Genomic DNA, 19,975 nt, shown 5'->3' on the forward strand with positions numbered 1-19,975 from the left:
AGCATCTGTGTACATGTATCAAATAAAATCAACAGTTTGATTTACGATCAAAGTACTCTGCTTGCACACAAAATATGCGTATGTGTACACAAGAGCAACACTCATACATATACAAGCGCCGCTTGTTTACACAGGAGTGTGATCAGCCAGCCTGACAACTGCTGTCGTGCGCAATTAGCGGCGACGCTCTTTTCGCTTGTTTGCGTTCTTTTAACGCATTCATTATTTTCTTATTTATTATTTCCTTTCAAGTTATTTTTAATTGCATACTGATTCTTTAATAATAATTTATTTATTTATTAATTCTATATCGGATTATTGATATACGGATATAAAAAACAGTGCAGCGTGAGGAAAAGGAATGTTGAATATATCAATTAATAATATAATAATGATAATTAATATTAAATACATCAAGCAATAATGTAATAATGTCAAATAGTATTGAATACATCAACTAATAATATAATAATGGCAATTAATATTGAATACATCATTTAATAATACAATGATTACAATAAATGTTTAATACATCAGCTAATATTATAATAATGACAATTAATATTTAGTACATCAACACAAACGCACAAAACTAAAAAACTTTGTATTATTGCTTTTCACAAGCAAGAAAAATAGCCATAACTCGGACTATCATGACTATCACTTTGAAAACTTGAACAAAAGGGAATCGAAAAATGGTTTCGAAAGACAGCATATAATTTTTTTAAAGTCCATTATTTAAAATTAAATTGGGAAAAATTTGCTCAGTAATTTCGTTAGCGAATAATGAATGTGCAGGCTATTCCATTACATATAACATCACATATTAACACGCAGCGAACATTTTTTGTCAACATCTTTTCCCCGGAACCCGAGACATTTTTTATCTGAATTACAACATTGAAAATTCATTAATAAATTTATGTGCCGAATTTAATTCCATATTGCAAATCTCAGTCATATTTTATCTTTTTCAGCAAATTGTCGTACTTTGTCGAAGGAGAATTAGTTTTTACTTCAAAGACGCCAAAGATCAAGAAGATATTTCCATATTTACGAATGGCTACGAGAATCAATGCAATTGCACTTTTAAATTTTAATTTGTATTCTAAATAATTAAATTATTATTAATTTTAACTTAAGATTGATAATTATACAATATTATTTATATATAATATATTATTAAACATTTAATAAATAATTACTAGCTTTATATTTATTTTTATTAACTAATTTAAAGACCACCTCTAAAAAATATATTAAATTATAACGCATTTCCGTTGCCTGCCTGAATAGATCGTTGCCCGCGTCAATGCAAGCAAACGCCGAAGTTAGCGTCTTTATTTTTCGTTGGCGTTGCGACATCGTTAATGGCCTTGACGATAAACTTATCGTTGCGATAAGCGTGGTATCGTTGCGATAAGAGTAGCGCCGTCCCAGCGAGCGGTTACCGACATGAGCTTGCGATACCTTATCGTGCGTCACACCATGTCGAGCGTTATGCCATACTTCTTTTAATGTGTCAATAACGTTAATATAACGTTGCTAGCATAACGTTGTTTGCATAACGTTCTTAATATAACGTTGTTAGCATAACGTTGTTAGCATAACGTGGTTAGCATAACGTTCTTAATATAACGTTGTTAGCATAACGTGGTTAGCATAACGTTCTTAATATAACGTTGTTAGCATAACGTTGTTAGCATAACGTGGTTAGCATAACGTTCTTAATATGTTGTTAGCATAACGTGGTTAGCATAACGTTGTTTACATAATGTTCTTAATATAACGTTGATAGCATAACGTTGTGAGCATAACGTTGTTATCATATCGTTGTTAGCATAACGTTGTTTGCATAACGTTGTTAACATAACGTTGTTAACATAACGTTGTTAGAATAACGTTGTTAATATTGTGATTGTTTAAACGCGAGGTTGCATGTTGAAAAGAAGTGAAAGCCATAAAGAACTTTAAAGGGAATTAAAAATGTAGCGACGTGTGATCATGTTTGCATGAAATGTCGTGCGATGTTTTAATCTCAATAATACGACGTGTTGATGATATTTCCATGCTACGTATACTTCGTAGTTTAACTTCTTAATCTTACCTTTCACACTAACTTAATAAGACTACATATATACCTCCTCACATCTACTTCACACCACACGCCATTCTTCTACATATCTCTTTTCCCTCAATTAACCTAGCTTATTCCTCGCTTCACTTGCTCCTTTTTAATATTCCTTTTAATCATTTCCTTCGCATTTGCTTTCTCATTTATCTTCCTCCCTCTCGATTCTACTCCTCCCGATTCTACTCCTCCCGATTCTACTCCTCCCGATTCTACTCCTCCTGATTCTACTCCTCCCGATTCTACTCCTCCCGATTCTACTCCTCCCGATTCTACACCTCATAATTCCACTTTTCCTAAGTAGAAGCGACAAGCAGAGGGTTGAACCCGCCGATGACCTCTCGTGCTTGGCATAGCTAAGCCCTCAACCTCCAACCCTCAGCCCTCCAACCCCCTAGATAACTTCACTCATATACTATGCCACATTTAATATATCTCAGACTCTATAATTGTCTGCTGGGGCGCACTTTTTGGATTGCGTGGTTAAGAAATTAATATCTATTTTCAAGGAAAAATTCATCAACAGATGAGTTGATTTTACGAAGGGAATGCATGTGAAGCGTGGATATTATATCATAATAATGTTTGATAAGCATCAACGGAAACTCGTTACCACACTTCAATAGCTATGCGCCCTCTGGCGGCGGTGAAATTTATTCTCAAACTAGTAGAACAATTATAATATAAGTAGAAGGTACGGTATGCTTGAGTATTTAGCCCCATTACGTATAGTAAGCACTCACTGCAAACTCATCAGCAGAGACCGTACACCTCAATAGCGATGCGCCCTCTGGCGGCGGTGAGATTTATTCTCAAACTAGTAGAACAAATATAATATAAGTAGAAGGTACGGTATGTTTGAGTATTTAGCCCCATTACGTATAGTAAGCACTCACTGCAAACTCATCAGCAGAGACCGTACACCTCAATAGCGATGCGCCCTCTGGCGGCGGCGTGACACGTGCGCCACCAAAGCTGTCCTGTGGACCGGAAATTTTGGCTGTTATCAGCGTCACCACGCGTAGCTTGCTTTTAATATAACATCACGCGTAGCTTGCTTTTAATATAACATCACGCGTAGCTTGCTTTTAATATAACATCACGTGGAGCTTGCTTTTAATATAACATCACGTTGGACGTCCTCTTATTGTAACACTTAATTGTTAGCAAGTGTCTGCACTTCTCGGGTTATCTCTGCGTCACGCGCCACATTGTTGGTGACAGTTTTCGGCGACGTACGAACTTTACGCCAATTAAATATACGCATTTTATATTTAAATTATACGCTCTTTCTGATTTAATTTTGCGTCGTTTAAATTTTACAGAAATTTTTTCTAATTCTACGGATTTTCCATGAGACTTTCACGCGCATTCTATGAAATCTCCAGAGTAATGTAACAAGCTTCTCACTGATATATTACGCAGAATCAGCTGGAATTGTATGAGCTCTCAGAATGAGTAATGTAAGTTTTCCGGAATTTGAACTTCAAGGTTGCTGTTTATGTCGCTTTTTTCAGTTGATATTAACAGTTTTGTCACCGAATTGAACAAATGTCTGGAAATGAGTTATAAATCTTTGTCCATCAACATACCTACACGCAATCTTTCTTCACTGAATAATTCAAAATCCCAATTCATTCAAAATGCTAACTATCGTTTGAAGCAAATCCAAATCGTACAACATAATCTCAAAATCGTTCAAAATAATCTCAAATCGTTTAAAATAATCTCAAATCATTGAAATGATAAAAATCATTCGAGATGAATCCCAAATTTTTCGTTTAATTCCCTAAACCAAAGTCGTTCAAGTGAATTCAAGAAACCCAAATCGTTCATAATGAACAAAACATTTTGATTATTCACATGAATGCGTCGAAATTAAAGATGGCCTCATTCACTGCCATTCACAAACATGAATCAGAGCAGTGGAGCGACCCAACGCTCTATTAAGCACCACAAAGAGGAGTGAATGGAGCTTCAATTTCTCTACCATAACATCCACACGATTTCAATTTATTTACTTTATTATATGTATTAAAAAAATAATTCTAATTTTTCGAGATTTTTTATCTAGACTGATTTTTTTCTCTGGTTTTTAGATCTCTGGAATAATTTTCGGTTTACATCTTGAGAATTGAATTTTCAATATAGGATTATTGAAGAAAATATCCTTATGGCCTACATTAAAATTTTGAGTTTACTTTAGGAAAAATGAAATTCAGCCTCTCATTTTAAGTTTTTTTATCAAATATTTCTCTGCCAACGATAGTGATATTGTATAAGATTTTTAACGGATTAACCCGTCATGCATGCGTGAATCTATCACTACTATAACTTTAAGATCTAAATTATTAGTAAGGCTTAATTGCCTCAGCGGATACGATTTTTCCGTGCTCCAGCTCACTTGGGAGCCTTCTATAGTGCAAGAATAGCTCAATCTTTGCTTGTTACTAGTACAAAACCTTGTATTTAATAAAATCTTGTGATAACCTCGATTTTTTTAATTTTGGTAACATGCTTTTTAAACTTTTAGGCTCGAAGTACCGTTTGACTAGATATCATGATTACCTCTACGTTGAAATAGATAAATAAATAGAAGCAAATAATTTATAAGGTGATAGGTAAATTAAACAGTGATAGAGGACGTTTTTAATTACTGTCAACACGAACTGACCTTCCTTGTAATCTGCATAGTGCTTAAATTAATCTAAATAATAATCTCAATCTGAATGGTCAAATATAAATATATACATACATTTATTACGTCTGTATCAGCGTTATTATAGCAACGCACATCACAAGGCTTAACACTTCGATCTATACATGATACTTAAATATATCTTAATTAACCTGCGCCTTGATATTCATTCTAGGATTATGTCAAGCTTTTCTTTATTAAATACTATGAAGCTACACCTCTGCTCCACCATTACTTTTCCTTGCTCTGAAACAGACGCCCATTAAGTCTGTGAAATAAAGCAAATTTCGTCTTGTCCCAGGGTCCTTTAAAAATTAGTCTACCAAATATCCATCGTATATCCATAGAAAGTATGACAGACGAAATAGGCGAAAAATATGTATGAATTTTTTTGCCGTTTTTTTCATTGTTTTCCGTGTCAATTCAATATCATCCCCCCACCCCTACCCCGTAAAAAATCTACCAAGATCCGCGAAAAAAATTAATAACAAGATCTGCAAAGTCATCCCAGAAGGCAATCTGTTAGCATAGCTTCAAAGATCCCGGACGGCCTGGGGTGCTGGAGTCCGCATTGTGTTGCGGATCAGCACAAGACTCATCCGCAGATCAGGGAAGATCTTGCGTGGGTTTACCAGGGCTCACACCGAGGGGAATTATACCCTTACACAGAGGGGAATTATGCCCTCTAAATGGCTGCTGTCGAGGATAACAGCCCTTCTGCTAGTCCTCGGATTCGCGGATTCAATTGGAAAAAGAGGGGAAGTTCTTACACGTGTGAGGGCAGCGAGATAGAGGGACGGTGGCCGGCGTTGCGTCAGGAATAAGATTGCAGGCACAAGTCAACTTTGAATTTTGTGATCTTTTGGTTTGTGAAGATTAATTGGTGTTCATGCCAACAAATTAATAAAAACTTCATAAAATGAATATAAATTATCAATTGAAAGCTCATCTGGCTGAAGTTTCCGTTTATTAGTGCAAATATTGAAATAATAGTGACTAATATAAGAATTGGCCTAGAGGGCTACGAGGAAACCCTGTTGATTTCAGCAGCGTCAATGTTGAATCATTTTTTAAGAATACTTACTTGCTTATCAACATCTATATTAATTAATTGATAATGTTATTCATCATTGCATAATCGAATTTAAAAATTTGATAAGTATTTCAAAGCATACTCAGGTAATAACGAACATAATAAAAATACCAATAATAACTATGTTGATAATTTCAAAGATAATTACTTACGGCACATTGTTATTTTCATGTATTTGCTTCGGTGACATGGCGAAGCTTGGTGCATGAAAATGGATGTTAAGTCATCCCAGACGGCAATGTTATTTCCTTATTTTCACTCTCACGATGCAAGTTTATTTTTAACTGATTGAAAAAGTATAGATGCAAGTTATTTTAGACTAATTCATTACCTCCTTTGAAAAATTACTTTGAAATATTTCTGCATCTTCCCCAGGTTGCAATATCGGCACAGGTGCATGTCATAACATTACTTATCTCTCGCCAGGTCGTAATATGGACAATGACACATGTTAAACATGAGTGTATCTCTCGCCAGGTCGTGATATAGACAATGATACATGTTAAACATGAGTGTATCTCTCGCCAGGTCGTGATATAGGTCGTGATATGGACAATGACACATGTTAAACATGAGTGTATCTCTCGCCAGGTCGTGATATCTACACAAGTGGACGTGAGTGGACCGCTACTGGCAGTCTCCGACAACATGTTCGTTCACAACAACAGTAAACATGGACGACGAGCCAAAAGAATAGACGCAACAGACACCATGTTCGGTGAGTCCAATTTGGTATTCTTATCTGTTGTGTCGGTTTGGCTAGAACTTATCGTAAGTGCCACGCTGATAGTAAGTTCTACAATGATCATTAGTTCTACGATGATCGTAAGTTCTACGATGATCATTAGTTCTACGATGATCGTTAGTTCTACGATGATCGTAAGTTCTACAGTGATCGTAATTTCTACGCTGATCGTAAGTTCTACGTTGATCGCAAGTTTGTCGCGGATCGTAGGCATTTTCAGCGTCCATTTATCAACTGAACCTGAAATAAATGATCATAAGCTGCTAATAGAAAAGAATAAGATTGAAGCAAAGCATAGTCTGAAAGATTGGTTTTTATTTTTTTTATTGTCAGGCAAACCAAGAGCAGCGCTGGGTTCTCAAAACCACTTTCCATATTTTACGAATACCGATACCGACGATAACACAGGTGGGCCTTTGACCATGTCTTTAAACGATGGTTCTAAGTTATTAAGTGATCATCAGTTTTATGTCTATCGCAAAATATATTATGTAAATTGAACGATAATGAACAGGAGTTCTACGTTATTGCAATTAAAATATCACTTTTTGATGGTATAATTTATAAAAGAACTCCTCATTTTCACAAATAATTGATGCACTCCATTATGATTATATATTAATAAAGAACGTAAACAAATAAATATATACATTGTAAATATTTTTAATAGTATATATCTTATTGTATTGTAAATCACTATTGTAAATCACCATGAACTAGATTGATTTTTGTTTTTAGATACTTTTTAGAAGAGCGCGGAATAATTTTTGTGCTAAAACTTCACTTTTCATCCCATGTCAGCGACATGCTACTTGTACACCAGCAATATCCTACTTCCGCATCATCAATATCTTACTTCCGCACCATCAATATCTTACTTCCGCACCATCAATATCCTACTTCCGCACCATCAATATCCTACTTCCGCACCATCAATATCCTACTTCCGCACCAGCAATATTTATAACATGACTGTCTATATATTCACATGTAACATAATCATGTGTACATTTCCGTTGTTACGCTTCGTATCAAGACGACTGTTTTTATATGATTATTATTTTATTATTATTAAAATTTTCATCGTTTACGCCAAACCTAACTTCTTACGTAACTATTTACCCCTAATTTGTACTAATGTACCTGTACATAACATTTCCCCCGTAACCCCCCAGGTGTGTACCCCTCAGGTCTGTACCCCCCCCTGCCCGCCACCCCCTGCGTGAAGGCCATCTGTCCATCAGAAGGATGGACGTCGGGGGGCGCGACGGTCATCATCGTGGGGGACAACTTCTTTGATGGTCTACAGGTCGTGTTTGGCAGCACGCTCGTCTGGAGCGAGGTGATTATTATTAATAATCTTCATTAAGTTCTTAATTAAGTTACCTTAATGTTTAATGAAAGCGAGGTGATTATTATTAATAATCTTAATTAAGTTACCTTGATTTATAATGAAAAATTTAACTCGGACTACATTCAGTTTAATCCAGGTCATTTAAAATTAAGCCAATTTTATTCAACATTTATTTTTAATTATTTCAAATACTTAATTCGATATACTTATAAGTATAATAAATTTAATTGAAATTTATAGAAAATGAATTGAAATTTATTTCGTACTATTGATATTTGAACTTTAATCCTTTAACTCCAATCAGTGCTATTATTGAAGAAAAGCATGCATCTGGAATTATCTCGTATTGATCTACTTAAAATAAGCAACAAATTCAGGCCGTCATTTTTTTCCATTACATTTAATATATTTTATATTTTACCTATATTATGATATGGGCAAATATGCTAATAATTATAATATTATTTAATATATTATATAAGAATTATACACATTATACATTCCATCTGTCGTGTATACAGCCATTTCAAAATTTTTATTATATTCAAACAATTTTCCTGGCAAAATATCAATGATATTACAATAATATTCTTGATTATTATTTATTTTGTAATGCAGCAGGAGAAACCAGATATTTTAATATTGGAATATCTTCGGTACCCAAATATGATAGTTAAATTTCACGAGAAGACTCCGTTGACTTTTGTATGAATTGTGTTGGTTCATCGAACTTAGTGTGAACTGTGGAATCTCGTCTTCCCCCTTCAGTTTTTTTATATCCAAAAATCTGATGGAGCTGTTTTTTACTAATTATATAGATTCTAACTTTGATTATTCTTCACTTACGCTGAAGAAAAGAGGTTCAAAAATCAAATATAAAAGAGCATTGCACCAGGTTTATGAATATTACCCTGGAATGGTCCCGTTTTATCCCTGCTTGCAAGTATTACCCTAACATGGCCCCGTTTTATCCCTGCTTGCAAGTATTACCCTAACATGGCCCCGTTTTATCCCTGCTTGCAAGTATTACCCTAACATGGTCTCGTTTTGTCCCCAGATGATCACACCCCATGCCATGCGGGTCCAGACGCCCCCTAGACCCGTGCCAGGCGTCGTAGAAATTACCCTGTCGTACAAGAGTAAACAATTCTGTAAAGGATCTCCGGGGAGATTTGTTTACATTTGTGAGTACATTTACAAGCAGAAATAGTGTCTCTAATCCTTTCAAATTTTCAAAAACTTTATTTTAGCAATATATTAAAAAATATTTTATGAAATTAATCATAAACAATAATGTTTATGTTAATGTCTCGTTAAACAACGATAGCTGCTGTAATTTCACTATTATTTTTTGCAACTTTCACTCACACCCCTCATATTTTCTTATTAACCCTGACTTAATCCCTCATTTACCCTCAGCTCTCTCGGACCCCACAATAGAGTACGGCTTCCACCGGCTGCACAAACTCATCCCGCGTCACCCCGGCGACCCAGAGAAGTTACCTAAAGAAATTATACTCAAGGTAAGGAGCTTATTTATTAATTGATTTATTCATTATTTATTTATTCTCAGCATTAAAAAAAATTAAGCCCGGATGTTTTCGTAGCAACTTGATATTAAATTTATATTAGGCGAGATTATAAAGCCTAGTTAAATCCTATATACTCGCAAGTCAATTAATTTGACGATACAGAGCGATGAATTGATTTGATGATACAGAGTGATGAATTAATTTGACGATACAGAGTGATGAATTGATTTGACGATACAGAGTGATGAATTAATTTGACGATACAGAGTGATGAATTAATTTGATGATACAGACTGATGAATTGATTTGACGATACAGAGTGATGAATTAATTTGACGATACAGAGTGATGAATTAATTTGATGATACAGAGTGATGAATTAATTTGATGATACAGAGTGATGTAGTTTTGCCGATGTGTGGGTCATCCTGATCCAGTTTTGTCCTACAAAAGTGCAGCAATATTACGGTCAGAAAAGATGCAACTGGTTGTACAATGTGGCCCATTAATTTTTATTAGTGAATTGTTACAAGTCTTAGCAACACAATAAATTAATAAAATAAAAACATAAATCTTGCTTTTGCCTAGTTAACAGAAACTAATTTTTATATCTAATTAGTAATTACATCCTATGGTCCATATATTTACAATGATTTTAGTACTTGAAGATACTTTCTCTCAGGCTTCAGCCACCTCAAGGATACCATCATTGATACCAAATTGTGAACCTGAATCGTCAAATCCTTATATACAACCACGATTGTTGAACAATAACATTGAAGTACAAAATGCTCCTGTATAATATAAATAGCCTATGAAGTATCCGTAGGAGTCTATAGAATGTAATATTTGGCGAGTATCAAAGTGTATACTTTAATACATAAATTATTATTGATGCGCATCCTTATTGTTGACAACGTAGTTAATGACAAAACTTTGTGCAGTCTCGTATGAATATCTGTGTATCCCACAATCAATGTATCTGACGATTAAAATAAATTTAAAATATAATTTTTAGTCATTTGAAGTGTTATATTTCTTGCTGAAGAAATAGTGTTTCTTGAAGCGTTATATTCCTTTCTTCATGTTCATTCATTTTCATGACAATTTAGCGAGCTGCAGATTCGGTCGAAGCCTCGTTCACAATACCTCTGTAGAGGCCGTAGACAAAAATCAATGTTTCTAATAATTAAAATATACCTTTTGTTATCTTTACAGTATAAAATCCAGTGTGAATTAAATTTTATTGTTTTTCTAACAATGTAGCGGGCAGCAGACCTGGCCGAGGCCCTCTACACGATGCCCCGTAACAACCAACTGTCGTTGCCCGCCCCGCGGTCGCCCGCCACTATGAACCAGACCGCCGCCGCCGCCGCCATGACGGGCTTCAACAGCTACACCGGACAGCTTGTTAGTGTACAGGACAGCGCTGCTAACGCCGCCGCCGCCGCTCAGTGGGGGGAAGGTGAATTATTCAATTATTTTGCATTGTTTATTAAACACCGTCTTATTTCTTTGTATTATGTAGACACAGTCTCATCCGGGAAGAAGGCGAACAATCTAAATTTTTTTAGTCAAGACTTTATTTTCAGAACATTTATTTACACCGGCCAGCTCGTCAGCGTAGAGGACAGTGAGAAGATAGTGAACTATCCGAATTTTTGGCTTATTTAATTATTTACAACATTATTTACATAGCGGTTTCAGCGTTTATAAGGCCTTTGCTTGTCGCAGAATCTTAACATCGCAGAACATTCACAGCTTGTTGCAGGTCTCGAACACGCAACTCGTTGCTTCAATTTTGCTGTGCTTTACAGCCCGGTCTTCTTGCCAATTTGACCAGAAACTGTCGCAGGTAGCTGGGATCGAACCCGCACCTCACTTTTCCAATCTTGATACTCTGAACTGTAACCACTGGGCCAGCCTGCCACAATAATAATATTAAATTTTAAAACTATTCAATTGTTTACAAGATATTGTTAATACGATATAACTTTTTATCTCCTCGAAATGGGAGAAGGTGAGCTGTTAACGCATTTGTTTATTTTATGTATTTAATTATTTACAAGATTATATAAACAAAATTATTTATTTAAATCTTGCTTTAATTTGATAATCATTATTTTCTCCACCTCCACGCGCTCGACAAATGGCAAATAGCTTTTATTCTTTAACGAAACGAAGGATTTCATAGACCAAAATAGGATGATACTACTTCGTTCATAATTAGAAGGTGAAATATTCACATAATTTTCAGTTTTAGTGAAAAATCATCATGCTGGTAAAAATTTGCCAGTGTGATACATTTTATTTTATAAATGTTATTAAATTTCTAAGATTGTTTACATTTTTTAACATATGTAGAGAACGTCACTCCGCAGCTTCAGGTGATGTATTGGATAGGATTCTGGAGAACAATAATTCAATTATCATACTAGGTGCAGATTAAATTAAATTTTGAGTATTTAAATGAAATGATAATGATTTACATGGGTGGCTTTAATTAAGTAATTAGATAAAACAAAGGAATTAATATAAAACTATTATTTGCCGCTGTGTGATTGAAGACATTTTGGTTTTAGTCTTCGATGTTTTCTTCTCATCAATTGCAGGATAATCGTTAGCAGTTAAGAATTATGTTCCTATCAAATTATTTAAATTTTATTGACGTCCTACGCTGAAATTTTCTTATAATTTCATAAATTTTTACCGCTCTCAAAAAAATTTCGTTTCAAATAAAGCTCAACTGAGTGAAAAATTGCGTGGGTCATTGTCCACATTGAGTCCCACTTTCTTTATCTTATTTCTGGCCTAGAACTCACCTTTACAGCAGTTCTCATCCAATGTCTGTAGTGTCCTGGGGTCATACCTTCAAAATTCGCTAAGTTAACGTAAATCCTTACGCACTAATTTCTTGTCTATGATTGGTGGATTTGGCTTGAAAGGCCGTCGATGATTGGCTGATGAACTTACGATCTCTTAACTTTTTTTGAAAGTATAGGCCCAGGACAACATACACTCAAAAAATGAATGGGTCATACTGTCCGAGTAGCGACACACTTTTTGCTCGTGTGACACACACACAATTTTTTGCGGGCCAAATTATGTCGGTATGGTTCACACTCAAAGGCAAAAAGTGCATCGCTATTCGAACACAGTCAAACTCATTTTTCTGAGTATAGTTTCCTCTTCCCCTCTGAGACCAAACTTTTCTATATCTCAGGTTTTTTCTTCTAGACGAACGGAGCCACAACAACGGCAGCAGCAGCAGCAGTAACAGCAGCAGCAACAGCAGCAGCGAGGCAGCTGTTGATGATCATGTCAACAACAACAACAATAGCAGCAGCAGTAGCAATAATAACAACTACGGAGATATCAAGAATCTTGAAGAGAAACGCAACTCTAACAGCAGGAATTTTTGTAGAACTACGAACCTCAAACAGGAACCTGACCCGCTGAAGAGCAGCAACCAACAACAGTTAACGAACAGATCCCATGAAGATTCAACAATGTCAACAGATGACCCTCTCTCAACATATTCATCACCATCAGCAACATCTGCATCACTGTTCAACACATCATCACAATTGCCTGTAACATCACAATCGTCACCATTAGCCGCCACGTCTCCTCCAACATCACTGTTGAGTAGCTGTCTCGTGTCATCACTAGCATCACAATCAAACTATCAACACCAATTTCAGCATCAGAATCAACAGTACTCTTCCCTCACTCCCCCCATATCGTCATCATCAACATTATCACTAAACGCACCATCATCATCGTTATGTTTAAACGCGCCGTTCTACCAGAACCAAAGTTCAGCTTTCACTCACCACCCTTCCTCTTCCTCATCTTCCCCATCCATTGGGACTACCCGCACCAGTTCCTCCAACTCCCTACATCCCCACACTTTGTATCCCAACTCCCTCAACTACGGGGCTACTTATTACGGATCCCTAAACGGCGGATACGGCAGCTCCGGACTGCCGAATTACGGGAGTAGTTACGGCGGAGCGGCCAACATGGCGGCCATGACGTCACAAGAATTCTACGCGGCACAATCTAGTGAGTCTAGTTCTAGACGTACAGTTCTGTTAAGGTAATTAGGGTTCTGATTTACTACTTTCAGTTGACTTGTGTTGTACTGCCTCTGAGTTTTTTTATAAATCTCCTGTGTTTGTCTATTTCCCAGTTCTACTATGTTGCTCTATTTCCCAGTTCTACTATGTTGCTCTATTTCCCAGTTCTACTGTGTTGCTCTATTTCCCAGTTCTACTGTGTTGCTCTATTTCCCAGTTCTACTGTGTTGCTCTACCTTTAGTTTACTTTGAGGGACTCTACATTAAAGTTTCACTGTGGTACTATACTTTCAAGCTCCACAGGATAGCTTTACTTTCAAGTTTTTCAAGTAGAAATATGTAATATAATATAATATAATGTATAATATAAGATAATGTATACCAGAAATATGCAATATAATATAATATATACCAGAAAAATGCAATATTATATATATACCGCATAAATGTGATATAATATATGCCAGAATCAATTCGATTAAGTAGAAATTTGTAATATAAAGGAGCCAAATTTATACATTTCTCAAGTGAATTATCCACACTTTCTTAAAATAATTCAAATAAAATGAGGTTTGCATGCACATATCGCAATAATTTTAAGTATTTTTCAATCAATGTCCATTCAATTAATTATTTTTTTTGCAGGGATGATGAGCAGCTTCCCGGGCTTTTAATATTTATATCAGACGGCAACGCAGTATCATCACACATCATTACGCACACTGCACCAATATCATTGCATTATCATCACTAATACCGGCAGGAATATCATTGCATTATCATCACTAATGCCGGGACGACTATCATTGCATTATCATCACTAATACCGGCAGGAATATCATTGCATTATCATCACTAATGCCGGGACGACTATCATTGCATTATCATCACTAATACCGGCAGGAATATCATTGCATTATCATCACTAATGCCGGGACGACTATCATTGCATTATCATCACTAATACCGGCAGGAATATCATTATTTTCCCAGTATTTTCCCCTTGGGTTCACTAATACCGGCAGGAATATCATTGCATTATCATCACTAATACCGGCAGGAATATCATCTAAACATCATCACTAATTCCTGTTGGAGTATCATTACTATCATCTCACCCCTTAGAAGCGGGATACAAGAATATTGAACTAATGATTAGCTATTGTCCTAAATGATGAATTGAAAACACGTCATGTTAAATGCGAGCTCATATCTGGGATCTGCTTAGAAAATCGACGCAATTTCAACAATCAACAACCCCAAACATAGCATTAAGAAAAATCAACCCAAACATAACAGTAAGTAGGAACTACATGCCTCAAGTCACTTCAACTCAAACACTTCAACTTCAACTCACTTCAACTTAAATTCCCTGCAAGTAAATTGTTATGTTTCTGAAGGATGAGAATAGTTACGTGATTTTTAGTTATTGAGATTAAGTGTTGATTTCATTTTAGCATTTGTCGTGCTCAGTAAAATTCAAATCTCGTGTGTGATTGATTTTGTACCGCAAACCGAATGCATTAAGACTTATTAATAACACACAATGCCTGTTAAGGCCTGTTATTTGCTATTGTGTATTAACACCTGTTAATAAGCCATAACTTTCGATTATTGTTCTTGACATGACGATTCACTGTAATAATGCACACATGAAAGTTATGTTTAATGAGTTTTTTTATTCAGAAGCACCATGTTCATATCTGTTCGGCGCGGTAATCTTCGGTAATTTCTTGAGTTACCGCTTCACAAACTCTTTAGGTTACTTTAAATCGATTAATGTGTAGGTTTGTTCAATTAATTTTTAGTTGAACATAGATTAAGCCAAATTTTACGTATGGCATCATTGATGGTTAGAAATGGTTGACCAACATATAATGGTTGACCACCATAGAAATGGTTGACCACCAACACCGAATACACTGTATTCGGTGTTCTTTTTCAAATGCGAGTTTGAACCTAATTGAACGGCTGCGTTTTTCAACAGACCTATGTTAGCTGTCTGCCGTTATACATGTGATAAAAATCTGTTGTTTAATGTTTACTTCGCATTTGTTACGTTGCTGTAGTATAAAATGAGAAAATCTGATAAAGGCAATCTCACGGCTCCCGTAATAAGCAACGTCAAGAATTTAAGGTTTCAGAATTTCAATACACGATTTGTAAATGACGCGGACGTTTTCAATTTCAGGGCTGATATTCAAATATTTTAGCAATGTCAAGATATCATGCAGGGTCAGTATCATTGACATGAACGAGAAACAGAGTTTTCTCAAACAAACTTATTCTTTTTGCTCGACACGTCGTCCTCCAGAAATTTTTGGCAAAATTTGACAAAATTTGGGAAAATTTTGTTCATTAAAAATTTTGTTCATTCAAATTTTGTTCATTCTGGAGTAATAAAGGTCAGTTACAAACAGGGCTGTTTTAAAAAGTTGTGTTCAGTACAATAAGATGCGTAGGTATATTGTTTCTATACTATAACATTTCACTATTTATTTCATTGGAGTTTCTTGTTACGAGAACCCGCTGGTCAGTGACAATGGACAATAATCTCAGATTATTAACACTTTCCAAAACGTATAACCTTAAAAAGGTTATTGTAAATGTAGAGGTTATATTGTTCGTCGGATAAACTTGTAAGATTATCAATTACAAAATAATCCGGCGATGTACGTTTCCGTTCATGTTTTCCTACAATGGCTTGAAAGACATCCGAGATTTCTTATGTAACTTGGGTGTTAGCGTTATGCTCTGAGCTGTGGACAATGCATGAGCAGATCAATGATTGTATTATATGTAGATAAACTATTTTATTCATATTCTCATATCAACATACGCACGCATTTGACATTTGTATACACTAATGTTTGATCATGATTGTTGCTGGCATGTAAATTAGCACGGGAACTACGCTCGCTTATATGAGGAAATTACCACTATTGACTGGGCATCATTCGAACCATTTAAAAATTGCATCATTGTAAATTACTACCTCATTTGTAAACAAAAAGTTTTTTCAGTAATTCAAACGTGTTCTTTTAATTTAAAACCTTTTTCGAAAGTCAGAGCCTCATTTCTGTAATTCCAACAATATTTGACAATTTCGACCACTATTTATATTACAACCTCATTTGAAATCACAAACTCATTTCAAAATTACGATCTTCAGCGAAAATTTCAGCGCCTTGTAACTTTTTTCACTTTCAACCAACGCGTAGCGCCTGTCAAATGCACAATAAGATAAAATCTTGCATTACTCTTGCATAAAAGTCTAAATGAAGTCCCTCAGTTTATCTTACCCACAACGTAAAAATATTAAATATTAATCGTTTCCGTGCTGCTATTTTTACCTAATTTTCACTTCATTTTGCCGCAGCCATGAAGAATCATGATAAATACGGTGCATGATGAATGATAGATGGAAGATCCCATTATTATTTGATTTATTATTCCATAGTCATCATTGAGACTCCCTCAGTAAATGTTTTGATTTACAACGCTAAAATATATATAAAGAATATTAAATTTCTGGTCAAATTGAAGAATATTGAAAACAAGATACGCTATGTACGCACTAATGCATAGAAATTGTCCGACCTAATGGTCAAATCAACAATAAATATTTTTTTTACGTTTTACAATCATACTAAAACCTAAAATTATTCTAAATTATTGGAAATTTTGGCTTATTTTTAATGAGTGAAAATCTGCTTTATTTGACCATCATTACCAACTATAACCTGGTAATCCCAAAGCACGAAAATAAACAATAACTTCATAACGTGTGTCTAACCCTATAAGGTTACCATAATTATAAAATATTCTTACTATTCTGCACATACTTGTTCATTCATTACGGGCGTTCAAAACCGTTACATATTGAACGCTCGTGTACAGCGCTTGTTATACTATCGCTATTTAAACTTCATAACTCGTCCTTATCTGAACAAAATAGTATTATAGGGATTATGTATGTCAAGTCCATATACTGCATTCCCTTGGTGTATAATAAACTTTTCTCTACCATCAATCATTATGAACGTGTTTTCTTCAACCATCGCGTAGCAACCAATCGTAAAATTGATCTAGTATGTCAGCACATAAAAGGTTTATTTTATTTGTAAGCAAGTTTACATTAAAGTAACTTATATCAGTAGTTTGCTCAAGTCGAAAGTTCACCAAAAATTTTAAACGAAATCCGCCAAAACGCCTAAATTATTCAACATTACTTTAATAAAACGCTCTATGAAAAATGTTATTTAACAACGTGGTGAAAAAGTAACCCATGTAAGGTTACGTTTTTTGCGAGACAATAAAATATTCAATAAGGACTATTAATAACTTTTATTACAACAACAAATGGATAAATCCTATGGTATTTCTGATACCATACTCGTAAAAACTATTGCTGTTCTATACCATACTATTAGATATAATAATATTAATAATGATAACGATAAATAACAAGAACCCCTAATATCGTGAATGAAATAGAAATTTTCGATGTCATCATTTTATAAAACCACGAAATTAGATAAAATTTTCATAAAAAGCGAAAATGTAGAAGCAAAGGAATGTCTTTGTTGACAACGTGCAGCGAAATGAGTGCATGGAGATAAGCAAAGACGTGCAGCTGCATGGAGATAAGACGTGCAGCTGCATGGAGATAAGACGTGCAGTTGCATGGAGATATCTAAATACGAATAAGGGCGTATTGTGAATAGATTTCGACAGCACAAAAAACTGTAAAAAATTACATTTGCCAATACATCTGCACGTACCCAGAAAATAATTCTTTAGACATTGAATTTATTTCCTTTGAAATGCTGAAACCAAAACAAATTACAACGAAATTGTCGCAAAATTATTCAATGCCTCGTTATTGACACCAACAAAATGAAGGCGGTAAATAAAAATTTTTTAAAATTAGTGGCCGTTATATTTTTTATATCTTTAAAAGAGCGTCATGGAATGTGGTTATTTAAATTGTTTGGTAAAGCCATCTTTTAAATCCCTGCCACTGATACGTATATTAACTGTCTTTATTAAATTATTGACACTAAAACAGCATCCATCAACCATCTTATAAAATTAGTGGTACTGTAACAACATCCATCAACCATCTTATAAAATTAGTGGCACTGTAACAACATCCTTCAACCATCTTATAAAATTAGTGGCACTGTAACAACATCCATCAACCATCTTATAAGATTAGTGGCACTGTAACAACATCCATCAACCATTTTATAAAATTAGTGGCACTGTAACAATATCCATCCACCATCTTATAAGATTAGTGGCACTGTAACAACATCCATCAACCATCTTATAAAATTAGTGGCACTGTAACAACATCTTATATGATCCCAGCCATTAAAGTAACTCGCAGGTCGCGGAACATGATGCGCGAGTGAGCGGAAAATGTCGGCGCGCAAGAGGCCGCGACATAAAGTTAGGCTGCGGTAAGAAGGCCCTGTGGTCACTCAGAAATTTGTATTATTTTGTCAAAGATACGATAGAATTATATATAGGCTCAATTGTTTGTAGTCTTGACTCAGTTCAGCCCTGAAAAAAAACGTATCAGTGCCACACACAGCAAGTGTGTCACTGTTTATGAACAATGTGACCCATGCATTTCCATGAGTGTGTATGGTCTCTGAGGACATCTATTGATCCGAGGGGAGCGAGAGCTGCGCCAAGGGAGTTCTCGCCCCCTTGAGGATGCTTCACGACACTTCGGTTTAGGCCTACCCCTCCTCACCCTTTTCCCTCTCTGCCATAGGCCTCTCTAGGGGGTTTCGTAGCCCCCGAGACCGTTTCCCCTCTACCCTTCCCATTTCAAACTTTCTTTTCCTTGTCCCTCGTCTCAGCTATTTTTTCCTGTCTGAACCTCCGTCCCTTCTCCCGCGATCTCCCCTTGAGTCACTAGACTTTGGTTGGGCGACAAAATTTCTCGTCATTTGGAAATATGAGAACATGACAAACCAAATATGAAGAACATGACAAAAAAATGCATAGAATCTTGTCAGAGTGAAGTGGACCGAGATGCTGTCTTAAAAATATTATTGAAAATATAAAATAATGAAATTTATCGATTAATTTCTCCGATAAGTAAAACAAAATGTTCTTTATCTTTCCAGATAATTTTCAATAATGCAATTGGGCGACAATTATTTTAACAGACGCATTTGTCTTGCCTTCCAACGAAGTCAGATGGAAGACAGCCGTGCCTTCCAGCGAAGTCAGATGGAAGACAGTCGTGCCTTCTAGCGAAGTCAGATGGAAGACAGTCGTGCCTTCTAGCGAAGTCAGATGGAAGACAGTCGTGCCTTCC

General features: G+C 35.4%; 1 protein-coding gene across 1 annotated transcript in view; it reads left to right on the forward strand.

The window, feature by feature from the left end:
- LOC108664362 (transcription factor collier) overlaps positions 1-14,452 on the forward strand; it is a 50,677-nt gene extending 36,225 nt beyond the window's left edge. Inside the window, exons 6-13 of the mRNA XM_047883141.1 lie at positions 6,514-6,640; positions 7,001-7,075; positions 7,843-8,009; positions 9,079-9,205; positions 9,441-9,544; positions 10,820-11,018; positions 12,791-13,621; positions 14,281-14,452. Coding sequence (XP_047739097.1) covers positions 6,514-6,640; positions 7,001-7,075; positions 7,843-8,009; positions 9,079-9,205; positions 9,441-9,544; positions 10,820-11,018; positions 12,791-13,621; positions 14,281-14,309 — 1,659 coding nt within the window. The 3' untranslated portion in view covers positions 14,310-14,452. The remainder of the gene's footprint in view (positions 1-6,513; positions 6,641-7,000; positions 7,076-7,842; positions 8,010-9,078; positions 9,206-9,440; positions 9,545-10,819; positions 11,019-12,790; positions 13,622-14,280) is intronic.
- Positions 14,453-19,975: the final 5,523 nt, after the last annotated feature.

The sequence above is a fragment of the Hyalella azteca genome, unplaced genomic scaffold (assembly GCF_000764305.2).
Source record: "Hyalella azteca isolate HAZT.00-mixed unplaced genomic scaffold, Hazt_2.0.2 contig12079, whole genome shotgun sequence".
Taxonomy (NCBI): domain Eukaryota; kingdom Metazoa; phylum Arthropoda; class Malacostraca; order Amphipoda; family Hyalellidae; genus Hyalella; species Hyalella azteca.